This window comes from Pangasianodon hypophthalmus, chromosome 12, assembly GCF_027358585.1.
Source record: "Pangasianodon hypophthalmus isolate fPanHyp1 chromosome 12, fPanHyp1.pri, whole genome shotgun sequence".
NCBI classification, from domain to species: Eukaryota; Metazoa; Chordata; class Actinopteri; order Siluriformes; family Pangasiidae; genus Pangasianodon; species Pangasianodon hypophthalmus.
Genome location: NC_069721.1, coordinates 20,986,638 through 20,999,125, shown reverse-complemented (window position 1 = coordinate 20,999,125; position 12,488 = coordinate 20,986,638). Strand labels below are relative to the sequence as shown.

General features: G+C 35.2%; 1 protein-coding gene across 2 annotated transcripts; it reads right to left on the bottom strand.

Moving 5' to 3' along the window:
* Positions 1 to 4,733: 4,733 nt before the first annotated feature.
* On the bottom strand, positions 4,734 to 11,778 carry LOC113527122 (T-cell surface antigen CD2). Of its 2 annotated transcripts, XM_026914644.3 has the most exons (6): positions 11,604 to 11,778; positions 10,939 to 11,217; positions 10,461 to 10,691; positions 10,180 to 10,326; positions 6,511 to 6,806; positions 4,734 to 6,026 (listed from the first exon to the last, which is right to left on the bottom strand). In XM_026914644.3, the coding sequence occupies exons 1-5, from the start codon at positions 11,665 to 11,667 to the stop codon at positions 6,535 to 6,537; spliced, it is 993 nt and encodes a 330-aa protein (XP_026770445.3). In that variant the 5' UTR covers positions 11,668 to 11,778; the 3' UTR covers positions 4,734 to 6,026; positions 6,511 to 6,534. The 2 variants fall into 2 exon arrangements, with proteins under 2 accessions (XP_026770445.3, XP_026770444.3); XM_026914643.3 differs by having other exon boundaries at positions 4,734 to 6,806; positions 11,604 to 11,777.
* Positions 11,779 to 12,488: the final 710 nt, after the last annotated feature.

Sequence of the window (12,488 nt, the reverse complement as noted above, 5' to 3'; positions counted from 1 at the left end):
AGCAAGTAGTAACAAAACAGAAAGAAACAGAGAGGTAATGTCAACTCACATGGAAAGTAACTAAAGCGCAAAAAACAGATCACAGATTAGAAACAGAAAGAGATGTGTGCAGTGGAAAAGACTGAAGATTGAAGACCAGGTTTACGACTGCAGCTATTGTGACAAAGTAACCACAACACAAAAGATATTCAGATCGCATAGAAGTGTCCAAACTGAGAGGTGTAGTATCATCTAGATAATGTGCATCATATTGTACAACCTGTTTTGGCAACCTTGAAGAAATTATTCAACAGATTATTCAAGCGACTATAAATCATTTCTCTTCTATAACTGTATATTATAGAGTCAAAAAGTGCAATTGTGTAAACAGGAACTTTTGAGCTTATGAGTAACTTATGAGTATGAGCATCAGAGTCAGAATTCATTATCATTTTAACTTAAAGTCTAATGAGTTGAAGTTAACTGTTTATTTGTGCGCTAAACTGTTCGTGGCTTAGTGGTTAACACATTTGCCTCGCAACTTCAGCGTTGGGGGTTTGAGTCTCATCTGCTGTGTACACAGGGTTCAAATGTTGTTGCCAGTCCAAAGACTTTGAGAGTTTCATCCCCATTCCAAAGACATGCATTTCAAGCTGATTAGCATTTCCAAATTTGCCTGTAGTGTGTGTGATTGGTTGGTACCCCCCTCTTTTGCCTCAAGTTCCCTGGGATCGGCTCCAGGCTCCCCTGTGACCCTGTGTAGGATAAGCAGTATGGAATATGGATAGCTAATTTACAGGGTGTTGGGAATATATCTTGAGCAATATCCACAAAACCATGATACAGAGGCTGAGAAAATGCATAGAGCATAAGAGTGAACATGTAGAGCTTTTGTTTTAAATAATAAATACAAAATGAAGTATACAGGAATATATAAGTTACACCCTGTAACAGCAACTTCCCAGACATTCTCATCATAAATAAATTTGATCTGATTACCTCATACATGAGTTCTATCTGATTTTCTATTTTGGTATTATTTGGTATTATTAGTAATTAGAATTATTTTTATTACAAAATTCCATTGCATGTTCATTGCAAGTATGAGGTTAGATGTATCCAATGAGTGGGAGTTGTAGAAGCTTAATGTACAGCTAGTTTTGGAGCTAATGCTATAATAATAGGTTCTCATTCTTTCTGCTTGATATATTTAGCTAATCAGTTTGTGGGCAGTAGTGGCTTGCAGTGGTTTGTGTCAATGAAATCAGGCTGATGGCCCTAACCTATTGACCCAAGAGGCTACATAGGTACATCCTTAATGTTTTAGAAGTTATGGATACAGATATCAACAGGGCCAAAGGCCATGTTTTTTTTTTCCTTTGCTTCACTTACTCACTCACTTTCAGTATCCTCTTTGTTGATTTCAGGGTGACAAGAGTGCAGCAGTGACATAAGCAAGGAAAAGAAACTTCCTTTTCTCACACATTGTCAGTTTGTTTCACTTTTATTTAATACATAAGTTGTCAGAATATTTGCATTGTGAGTGAAGTGGTCGTGAGAGAGAAGAAAGGAAGTTTCTCTGCGTGTGCACTTCTCTGCCCCATGCCTTTGTCTGCATGTGCATGGCACCTAACCCTGAATTCACACCGGATACGTCACTTCAGTGTCGCGTCACGTGGTCCATTCACACCCAGCACATTTCAGTTGCATTACTGTATGAGCTACTTGCAGCAGAAAGAACAACAGCATGGTCCGGTTTTATTGTTTTAGGCAACTCCAGCATTCAATTATCAGTTATTAACACAGTAGACTGTACATTTATGTACATTTCTGTACATTTTCCTTTTTTTTCATTTTGAGAGGAAGATTAACTGTTTAATGTTATAGAATAAGTTTAGCTACCAGAAATCTCACAATGCTATACAGGATTGCCCCACAGCAAGTTTTAAATCTCGAATCTGATTTTTATTACATGACATATCATTTATGGAAGGAGTCTCGCATGTCAATGCTTTGTAATGGTAATGGTGCTTTGTAAATTTTCCTGGCACTGGAAAGTATTGAGGACAGAGGAGTTTATGCTTCCCAGTTTCTCTGTAAAATGACAAGCTGGAACTGGTACTAAAAGGCCCAAACCTGTTCCAGCATGACCTCTATGCACAAAGCGAGCTCCATAAAGTTTTGGTTTGCCAAGGTTGGAGTGGAAGAACCGGAGTGTCCTGCACAGAGCCCAGACTTCAACCCCACTAAACACGTATGGGATGAACTGGAATGCTGACTGAACTCCAAGTCTCGCTAATGCTCTTGTGGCTGAATGAACACAAATCCCTGCAGCCACATTCCAAAATCTAGTAGAAAGCCTTCCCAGAAGAGTGGAGGATTTATAGCAGCAAAGCGGGCGGGGGTGGGGGGCGTTTGGTGGGGTGTGTGTGTGTGTGTGTGTGGGGGGGGGGGGGGGGGGGTAACTCCATCTTAAAGCCCATGGTTTTGGAGTGGGATGTTCAACAAGCACATATGTACGTGATGATCAGGTGTCCACATACTTTTGACTATATAGTGTACTAATAGTGTAAAAAATATTGTGTATTAATATATATTTTTAATGATCTTTCTTCCCATGCTATTTTTAATGAAGAATTTTGTAAAGACCCACAATTCTGAAATGCTCATTTGTTTATAGAGTTATATTCAAAATAAAACAGCTGTAAAATATATTTGATGTGTCTTATTTTATATCATTAGTAGCATTAAGGTAACTGCTGTCACCATTCATTCATGTTTGTTTCTTATCCGGATCTTCACAAGGAAGCGATCTTATATAACTGGACCTTCACAAATTTGAATATTTGAATACCCTCTCGTATACTCATTAGCATGCATGACAAGAATCCCTGATAGAGATCAGTGCTTACATTTGAGAAATAACATTTAATCCTAGGTACTGTTTACTTTATATGAAGCAGTTTGGATTTCTTTCCGATGGTGCTGTACAGCAATACAGAAATCAATTGGGGCAGTTGACATGCTGAAATAATGGAAAAAACTACTTAACACAACTTGTTTTGTCTCATTGAAATACTTGCTAGTGTGTTAAACACATCCTGTGTGGGTGGCCACAGGAAGTCCCGTGTCAAAGGAAAATAGTATCATCAAATACATATTCTCTATTTGAATATGGTTTACTGATGGTCTAAATAAACTTGATACATCTCAGACAAAAATGATGAATGTGATCGATTTTTCTTACATTTTTCTTAAAATCCAACGAAAATCTATAAAGAGCCCATAATATCTATAAAGAATGACTACTTGTTTTCTAATCATGAAAAGTTATCAGCTGTTACAACATAACCAATCAGAGCATAGCCTAGTACCTTAAATATTGATAAATAATTTAATAATAAAAATAATAAGAACTATTTATATAGCACTGCTTTACATAAAAAAGATGATTTTTTTTTTTTTAAAAAAAGCATTTGTGATAAAATACAATAAATATAAATCACTAATGAATTAACTACAGATTGGCGACAAATCAAAGGGGATAAAATCATATGCTGTGGAGAGAGTTTTTATTTGCACCCTTAGAGTGAAGTATCACTGCCAATCAATACAAAGTTCTTCTGAAATTAAGCTATGATGAAACATTTCTATTCAGATGGGCGTGGTCTCTGACAAGATGACCACACTCCCATCCACAGGGCATGAGAACTTACTGAATGTTTTTTTTTTTTTTTTTTTTTTTTTTTATAAGGATGAAAATAATGTAAATCAAATGCTATGGCTTTGACAGACACCAGAACTTAACCACACTGAACACCTAATAAAAGGTTTTGGAGCAATGTTTTGTACACCATCATCAAAACACCAGCTGAGGGAATATCTTTTAGAAGAACGGTGTCTTTTGCTCCAGTACAGTTCCAGAGACTTATAGCCTCTACACCAAGGCACATGGATGCTGTTCTGGTGTTTCTTGGAGGCCCGACACCGTACTAAGACACTTTATGTTGTTTTTTTCTTTCAGTTTCTCACCATCTGTATACAGTATACAAGAAGTATTACAAATAATGAAAAATCTATTTAACTAAGACTAGGAAAAGTTAATGAAGGATGATTTTAAGATGGAGTTTAGGGGTGATCTTAAAATAAGAAAAACATCTTCCACAGTGTGAGCTATGTAGACGAGTGATCCTCAGGACTATGAGTAGGCCTGTGTTAGCTGAGCGAAGTGCTCAGGATGGGTGATACTGTTTCAGGAGGATACACCAGAGCAAAAAAGGCAAAACTTTAAATATCATACCTGCAGGACTTTATAGTCAATGCAGGAAGCCAGTCTAGATTAAAGACTCGGTTGTGGATCCAAGGTTGTGGATTGCTTATCCTGTATTAGGTGAAGCTGATGGGAAAGGGGAGGGGTGTAAGTCCCCCTGCTGGGCAAACAATTCACACCTCTTCACATAATACTGATACAGAGATAAAACAGACAGCACAACTAAAGCTTTTTTGATAGTAAAAAAAAAACAAAAAAACATACAACTGCCACAATAAAATAATACATTTTAAACCTAGTTTCTTATGAGCCATTAACCACTACTGTGAAGTGTGTATTAACAAATAAACTCATTGCTGAACATGGGCACCCCAAAACAGGCAGAAATTCCATTTTTTGGCCTCTGGTACAAAGAGAGGCAGCAGGGCATCTAGCCCGCAACACATTACCAAAAAATTAAATTAAAGACATGCCGCAACATGGATTCCATGAATTTCATGAATTTATTTATATAATCAGGTATGTTGCCTTCATAATGTCTTATCTTGTCTAATTTCCAGTTTTAAGGCCATGATGGAATATACAGTTGTTCATAATCTCACATTTAAACACTTCTCTGTGCTACAGTGACTTCAGGCAGACAAAGTCATATTTTATAGACAATATATGGACAAAATGCACAAGAAAACAGATTTAATATAAGGAGAAAATCTAAGAATACACAAACACAAGATGTACTAAAAGTCTTTAAAAATAGCTTTACTGACAACACTACTGTTGCTAAAATAAAATTGAAAATGGTGTTCAAAGTGGTGTGCTTGTGAAACAAAAAAAAAAAAAACAAAAAAAAAAAAACTCTTGCAGTTTTGTATCTCCCACACACAGGAAATGAGTAGACGATGATAAAAAAAAAGCGGACTAGGTGTCGTTTAGTGGGTTTTTGCTATCTGCCTTTAAAACTGTGTGGTGTGAGAGCCATATATATACCAAGTAAGTTACATTTAGATAAATTTATGTAAAATCTCTCAATTCAGTCAGTCATACTGTCCATAACAACTGAACATTGACTGAATCAGTGAACAGTTCAGTTCAAGTAAGATGTGTACATCCAGGCAAATTATACGATCTCAGTAAAGGGTTTACAAAATAAAAAAAAGTAATAATAATAAATTTCAAAAAATACAGCAAAACAAACATTAAAATAGTTAATAGAAAGAAATTAACATAGGATTATAAATATAGAGGAAAATAAAAATAAAGAATGAACAATGCTATTAAAATTCTAATGATATTAGTTGTTCTTTTAATTGATTAAAGATATGCTTCTGCTGAACACTGATTGTTTAAGTTATACACATCTTTGTTGTATAGTGACAGAAAGCTGCTTCAGGTGCTGCCGCAGTCTTTTTTTCCTCCCCCTGCCCCTCACCCACCCCTTTTTTTTTTTAACTTGAGCATGTAACAAGCCAGTATGTGACCTTAAAACCCAAATTGGAACAGAGTTATCTAGACATGTATGGAGATGCTAATCTACTGAGAGTTTTATAAGCCAGTAAGGAAATCTTAAAATCAGTTCTAAAAGAAATAGATAGCCATTGCAATGATGCTGAAAGAGGTGCAAGTTGTTCTCGATTTCTTATTGTACGTGTTGTTACTCTTGACTGCAACATCTTGACTAGCTGCAATCTGTCTATTGTGGTTTCTGGTACCTTCCAAACAAAGCGTTGCATTAGACGAGATGTGAAAAAACAACACCATGGGTCGGTTTCTTAGGATGCTGCAGCATGAGGAGAAAGCAAAGGTTTGCGGTTTCTTAAATAAAAAAATTTGATTTTTTTTTTCCTATTTTATAAAATGTTCATGTTAAATTGGGAATTACACCCAAACATACTCTCAGAATTTTTCTAGTACAGCCAAATTCCCTATCCTAATAAAACCTCTATCTCTTATCACTAATAAGGATTTCTGCTTTTTTCTTCATTTAGTTTTACAAAATTCTTTTCATTCAGTTAATATTACAGGATTGACAGGTTGTGAGCTCATGGAAGGCAATCCAAGCTGATTCAATTCTCTTTACTATGTTCTAATGGCGATGAATATTATATAAAATGCATTTATTTATGTATGTATGGATATATGCGAAGCAAACATGCAAGAAAAGTGCTGAAATGTTATGTTTATTATTTGTACATTTATTATCACTCTTATTTCCTTCATATATATTCATACATACAGATATAAATAGAATTCGATGATTTCACCTGACTGGTGTACTCGCTCCTCCATCACATTGGTCCTTCACGCTTTCTGACCTGTGCCTTTTTCCTAGGTTGGGGTAATGGTGGAGGTTGTTCCTCCTCATCGTCTATCGGAGGTGGTGGAGGCCGAGCGCGTTGCTGGTTCCTGGGTCTAGGTTCGGCCTGACATGGGATTTCCTGGGCAGAAACATCATCATAGGGTTCTGGAGGTGCTGGCTGACCTCTTGCTGTTTGCTTTGATTTTTGTTGACCAGGAGGTGGAGAGGTGTTGAGGTAGTTCAGTCGGAACTCTTCTTCATCTGGGAAAGGATACAGGATTTATTATTATTATTATTATTATTATTATTACAAAACATATATATTCTTCATGAATTAATAAAGTCACAGAAATGTAGATATGGCAGTTAGCCAAACATCTGATTAAAGTACATCTATATTTTCATCAGACTGTTTCTTTCTATAATTTATAAATGATCTTGTTGTATCATTATGTTAAAGTGTTTTACTGTACATGTTCTCATTATCTTTCAGAGCTGTCTGATATATACAAACAAGATTACATAAATACCCCGAGTTTGCTATTTTCATGATGATGAACAGAATAAAAAAAATGATTTATTTATAAAATTACTTAACTCTTTATTAATTTATAAAATTACTTAACTCTTTCATGTATAGTGTTCACACTTGAGAAATATAACATGATAGAAATATATATGAACCACCCCAATGTTATATACACCATTATCCTGATTTTTATTACTTCATTAAGGGGTGTTCCTCCCAGTCCAACATGGTGAGGCTGTCAGATACAGCATGCCTCAGGCATATCTGTCTAAAATTTCTACACAATAAGGTCAAAGTCAATGTTTAAAAATCGTATTTTCATTACTTTTGGATATCAAAGTATTTTTATTTAAAAATTGAATATAATATTTTAGACCTAAAATGTTGCAAGTATTTCTAAGCAATAATGTTTCTTTTTTCTATTTTCCATGTTACTTCTCTGACACCCTTTGACGCCTTTTAAATTCAGTTGATTTTAGTGATTTGTAGAAATCAGTTAAAGTTATTTTGAATGTGCAGGTAATTATTGAGTTATTATTGGATGTTTGATCATTTTTGCATGAAACGGTTCGTTTAAAAGTAGGAAACCAGCACACTTTTCACAGCAAAAATAAAAACAGTGCTTTGGCACCCCTCACCTGTTTTAAACACCTGCTGAGTTGATATTTAAAAAAAAAAAAAAAAAAAGGAAAAGCCTTTAAAAAGTAGTTCAGAGTGTTTGGCATAAAGTAGGCCAGCAAATGTTACAAGTTATATGTGCAATAGTCTTTTTTTTTTTTTTCATACTTGTACAAATAACCTGGAAATTTTGTAGAACGTGATAAAATAATAATAATAAAAAATAACAATTGTTTAAGCCATGGCCTCAGCAAAGTGTATTATGTGGCTGAAAAATCTGTTTGGAAAATTGTGTTACAGTTCTGAGTTTACATTGGCCTCCTTTTAGTCATTTTACACACCACCTGTCCATAACTCAAGGCCCGCATGCCATATACAGCCCACTACATCGTTTCATTTGGTCTGTGAAAAAAAGACTATAGACTATAGTAGAGCTTATAAGACTATAGTGTCTACTCCTCAACATTTTAACACTATCTTGAATATCTGATCTGTAGCATAGCGACCGGCATTGCACAGTGAGCGCGGGTTCACATCTCACAGTGCTGAAATGCTGGAGTTTAAAATAAGTCACACTCACTTCTAAAAGGGATTCAGAAACATGTAAGTTGTTGGCAGTGGCATAACCAGGATGTGGAAGTACGCTAAATAAAATCATGACTGTTTTTCAAGCTGACACGCTATGCATTTTAGGTATACAGTAGCATGAGCAGTGATGGGACAAATTTGTCATTTACTCATTTAAGGCACAATCGACCATGAACCAATCTCGCCATACTAATAATGTTCCCGTAAAATAGCTTGACGACAGTTGCACTGAAAATAATGACATGTTTGTAACAGGAGAAAATTAAAGCTTATCTTATAAATCTATTTTTCGTTTCCTCCTACCGCAGTAAATCTAGTGAAGCTATCTGACTAGTAGCTTTCAAACAGAAATAGAAAAAAGTGTATGATTAAAAAATGAATGGTTAATCCTCTTTCTCAACATAGCGGCTCATAGCTAATACAATGTGATTAAACAAAGGAATGCATTCATAACCAAAACCATTAATCTGTATAATAACCGTTATCACCTAAAAGAGCTAACACTTAAATATTTCTATTAGCACTTCTTTTTCCTAGTAATGTCCTATTCTAATTTCATAGCCTGTGGTTATTGGTGTAAATCAACAGAGTGCATTATATGTGTTACAATAATAATAATTATAATAATAATAATAATAATAATAATAATAATAATAATAGTCTTAGATTACATCCCTTCAGCATCTCACAAAAATTCTGATGTGGTCTGGGCAGAATCTGAGTTTGACCCCTCTGTTATAGACACTCACCAATGCCCTTTCACTCCACCCCCATTTCAGTTAACACAGAAAAAAACCCAGTGAGTGCCAGTTCTGTGGGAGGAAATGCCATGTAGATGAGAGAGGTCTTGACTGGTTTGAGTTAACAGGAAGGCTATGGTAACTGAAATAACCACTCTTTACAACCGTGCTGAGCAGAAAAGCATCCCAGAACACAAAACATGCCAAACCTTAAGAAGAATGGACTACAACTACAGAAGACCACATTGATTTTGAAAAGAAAGACCAGGCAATGTTTTCTTGACCTCTCTCATCAACAAGCTGTTTTCATGTGCAGAACTGCCTCTCACCGGAAGTTTTTTTGGGTTTCACATCATTCTGTGTAAACTCTATTTGCATGATAATCAAACCCGAACCAGCCCATCTGCACCAACAACCATGCCACGGTCAAAGTCACTGAGATCACATTTTTTCCCCGTTCTGATGTTTGATGTGAATATTACTGAAACTCTTCATCTGTATCTGCATGATTTGTCACATGATGGTCTAAATGGATAATTACATGAATGAGCAGGTGTATAGGTGTTCCTACTAAATTGGACCATAAGTATATATCTTAATAACAAAGTAAGTATAATGCCCTTATTAAATAAAAAAGCCTACACTATCACTGAAAGAAATGTCATGACAATCCTTGCTAATGCTAACTCTAATTGAACTCCACTGGCTACTGTAGGAACTGGGGGCGGAGCTTTGTGTGCATGGGTGAAAATGGTGGGTCGGCTCAAAGAGTAGAAATATTGTTCCAGTGTTGTTGAATTTCATCTACTTAACTGCTAGAGACCTGATCTTGACAAATCTCGATGAAGCTTGTCTAATGCTCCTTTAAAACAGGATGTTGGGTCGAGACACACAGCGGTTTTACACTCAAAACAGCTGTCTGGAGCTTTAATCCATTAATACAGTAATACTGTATGTGAAAACTAATTGTAAAGAGAAATCTGATTTGATGTATTAAGGCTTCCTTTAGAATGCATGTCCCAAAGAGAATAGCTGGAAATTGTGTTTCATGTTTTAATTTAGGAATATGTACAATCATTCACTAAATAAAATATTTTTTCCGATAAAAAATAATTACAGCAAATAATAATCATTTCACAAATTCTAACCCTGAACTTACCTCGCTGTTGTTTCTCTCTGCGTTTACAGGCACGACAGGCAACAGTCACCAGCACAATTACCAATACCAGTACGAGACCTCCTCCACCAGCTAAGATGCCCACCATGATCCAAAGATCAAAGCCAAAGAGTGTAGCAGGCTTGAAACCTGAGCAACATTCCAGTCATTATCTTTCATTAATAAGATTGTATAGCATACTCACAGATCATAATATAATCAAATCAAGAGATTAAAAAAAATATATTTAAGCTCCAAAATAAAGATGCATGAAAAATACTTACATGCTTCTTCCACTGGATCACTTGTGGTTTTATTAACTGGATTCTGTGCAGTACATGTATACTTTGATTTGTTCTCCTCAATATTTGTTGAGAAGTTTAATACATTCTTCTTTAAATCTTTCCCATTTTTGTACCAGCTGAAAGATAGATCTTTGCCACCTTCAACATCACATCTTAAGTCAACCTTCTCATCCTGACATGTAATATTCACTCTTGGCTTGGGGACTTTTGCTGGTAAAAGGGAAGGACAGCATCATGAGGATATTCATGCCGTATTCAGCATTATAACTCATTTCACATGTATGTATTTTCAATAGTAAATATTAAGCATTATTTTAAAATTAAATAATATTGCACTGGAGATATGGTGTAAGAGATCTAAATTTGTCATGACAGTAACTGTAAATTTTCATCACATCCTTTAAAAGTGAGAAAGATATTTTCAGTAAAATAACATTTATAATCCCAAATGTCTTACCATAAACACAGACGCTTTCTGAGTAAGATTTTAATGTGTTGCCGTTCATATCAAAAACCTCAACATTGTATGTCCCAGAATCGCTCAGTTTCACAGGTGGGAGCTCCAGCAACTTATCTTTCACAATCCCCAGTCCCTTTTGTTTCCTATTCCTTCTGGGGACTAGTATTTTATTATCTTTTTTTACAGTGAATCGATCATCATCTTTAAGCTGCGTGTCAGTCAGTTGAAAGGTGAGACTGTCCCCTTCTAATTTATTGGTCTGACATGTGCTACAGTCTGTGGATGAAAAATGTGCAGACATTTTAAAGCCATTTAAATTCATATATTACCATCAATCACAATGAAATGTTTAATGCATGACACACAAACGTAAAAATATTTCTGATGAATTCTAGAAACTAGAAACCATTAGTACTGTCTGGAAACAATAATCACAATCTTAATCACAACCTCATTGCAAAATAACATGAAAAAAAATCAGTGATGCTAAATAACTGTTATAAAAATTCACTCAATGTTACAATACATATTTGTATACTGAAAACACTGTAGTCATATCTACAATTCAAATAAAGACAAATTAGAGCACAAAGACCACTCAGGTATGGTGATTAACCAAAAAATTTAACTGATTATTGATTGATTAATGAATCATGACCTACCTGATAAGGTAAATAGAGTCAGGAAACAGAGGAATATTCCTGTAAAACTGCCCTTGGTGTTCATTGTTCTTCTAAAACATTTCACTGACAAATGGAGGAAACGGTTTCAGTTTCCTGTGTTGAATTGGAGGTGTGTACTCCAAAGTGTACAAAGAGCAGCGCAGGTTGCATTTTAGTCTTAAAGGCAGAAATGAACATTGATGACTCCAACAAACTTGCCTTATATGACAAACAGGCATAAAAAAATGATAGTGTGTTGCAAGAGTGACTCTAGAGTTTAACCTTTAAGGTGTGCTTAGCTTACAATAAAAGTGTATGATGTGGAAACAATGAGAAAATAGAAACTCTTCTGCATCTGAATGCAAAATGGCACTGTCACATCGCTTTTCATATGTAATGTTAGCTAGGCTTTAAAATATCAAATGTGAGAGGTTAGAAATGATTAATCATTTACTGCTCTTCAAAACACAACCACATGTGGTTGCTATCAAACTGACACACCAACAGCAAAGAAAATGAATTTGTACTATTTCTATTAATTTCTGTTAATTTCTTAAAGAAAAAGGGGTCTAAAGGGGTTTCATGACCATGGTCAGGATTCAGACCCAGCAAATTATTTCACTACATATACCATGACATATACCACACATACCATATATATATATATATATATATATATATATATATATATATATATATATATGGTATTAAAAATATAACAGAATGTGCTAGTCTGTTCTCTCATGCCCAAGAGCATGCAAGTTAATGCATGTTAAGGTTAGCATGGATTTAGCAAAACATAAGAAGCCATTCATCTGATGCAGAGAAGATAATGTATGAGAGATTCCTCTCATTTGCTCATGCTCATTTGTAACTCTTGACTGT

Bases quoted from the DNA above. Each gene is read 5' to 3' on its own strand.
- LOC113527122 (XM_026914644.3), bottom strand. From the start codon at position 11,667: ATGAACACCAAGGGCAGTTTTACAGGAATATTCCTCTGTTTCCTGACT. The intron at 11,218-11,603 runs GTAGGTCATGAT...TTTCATCCACAG, and splicing joins GACTCTATTTACCTTATCAG to ACTGTAGCACATGTCAGACC. The intron at 10,692-10,938 runs GTAAGACATTTG...CCCTTTTACCAG, and splicing joins AGAAAGCGTCTGTGTTTATG to CAAAAGTCCCCAAGCCAAGA.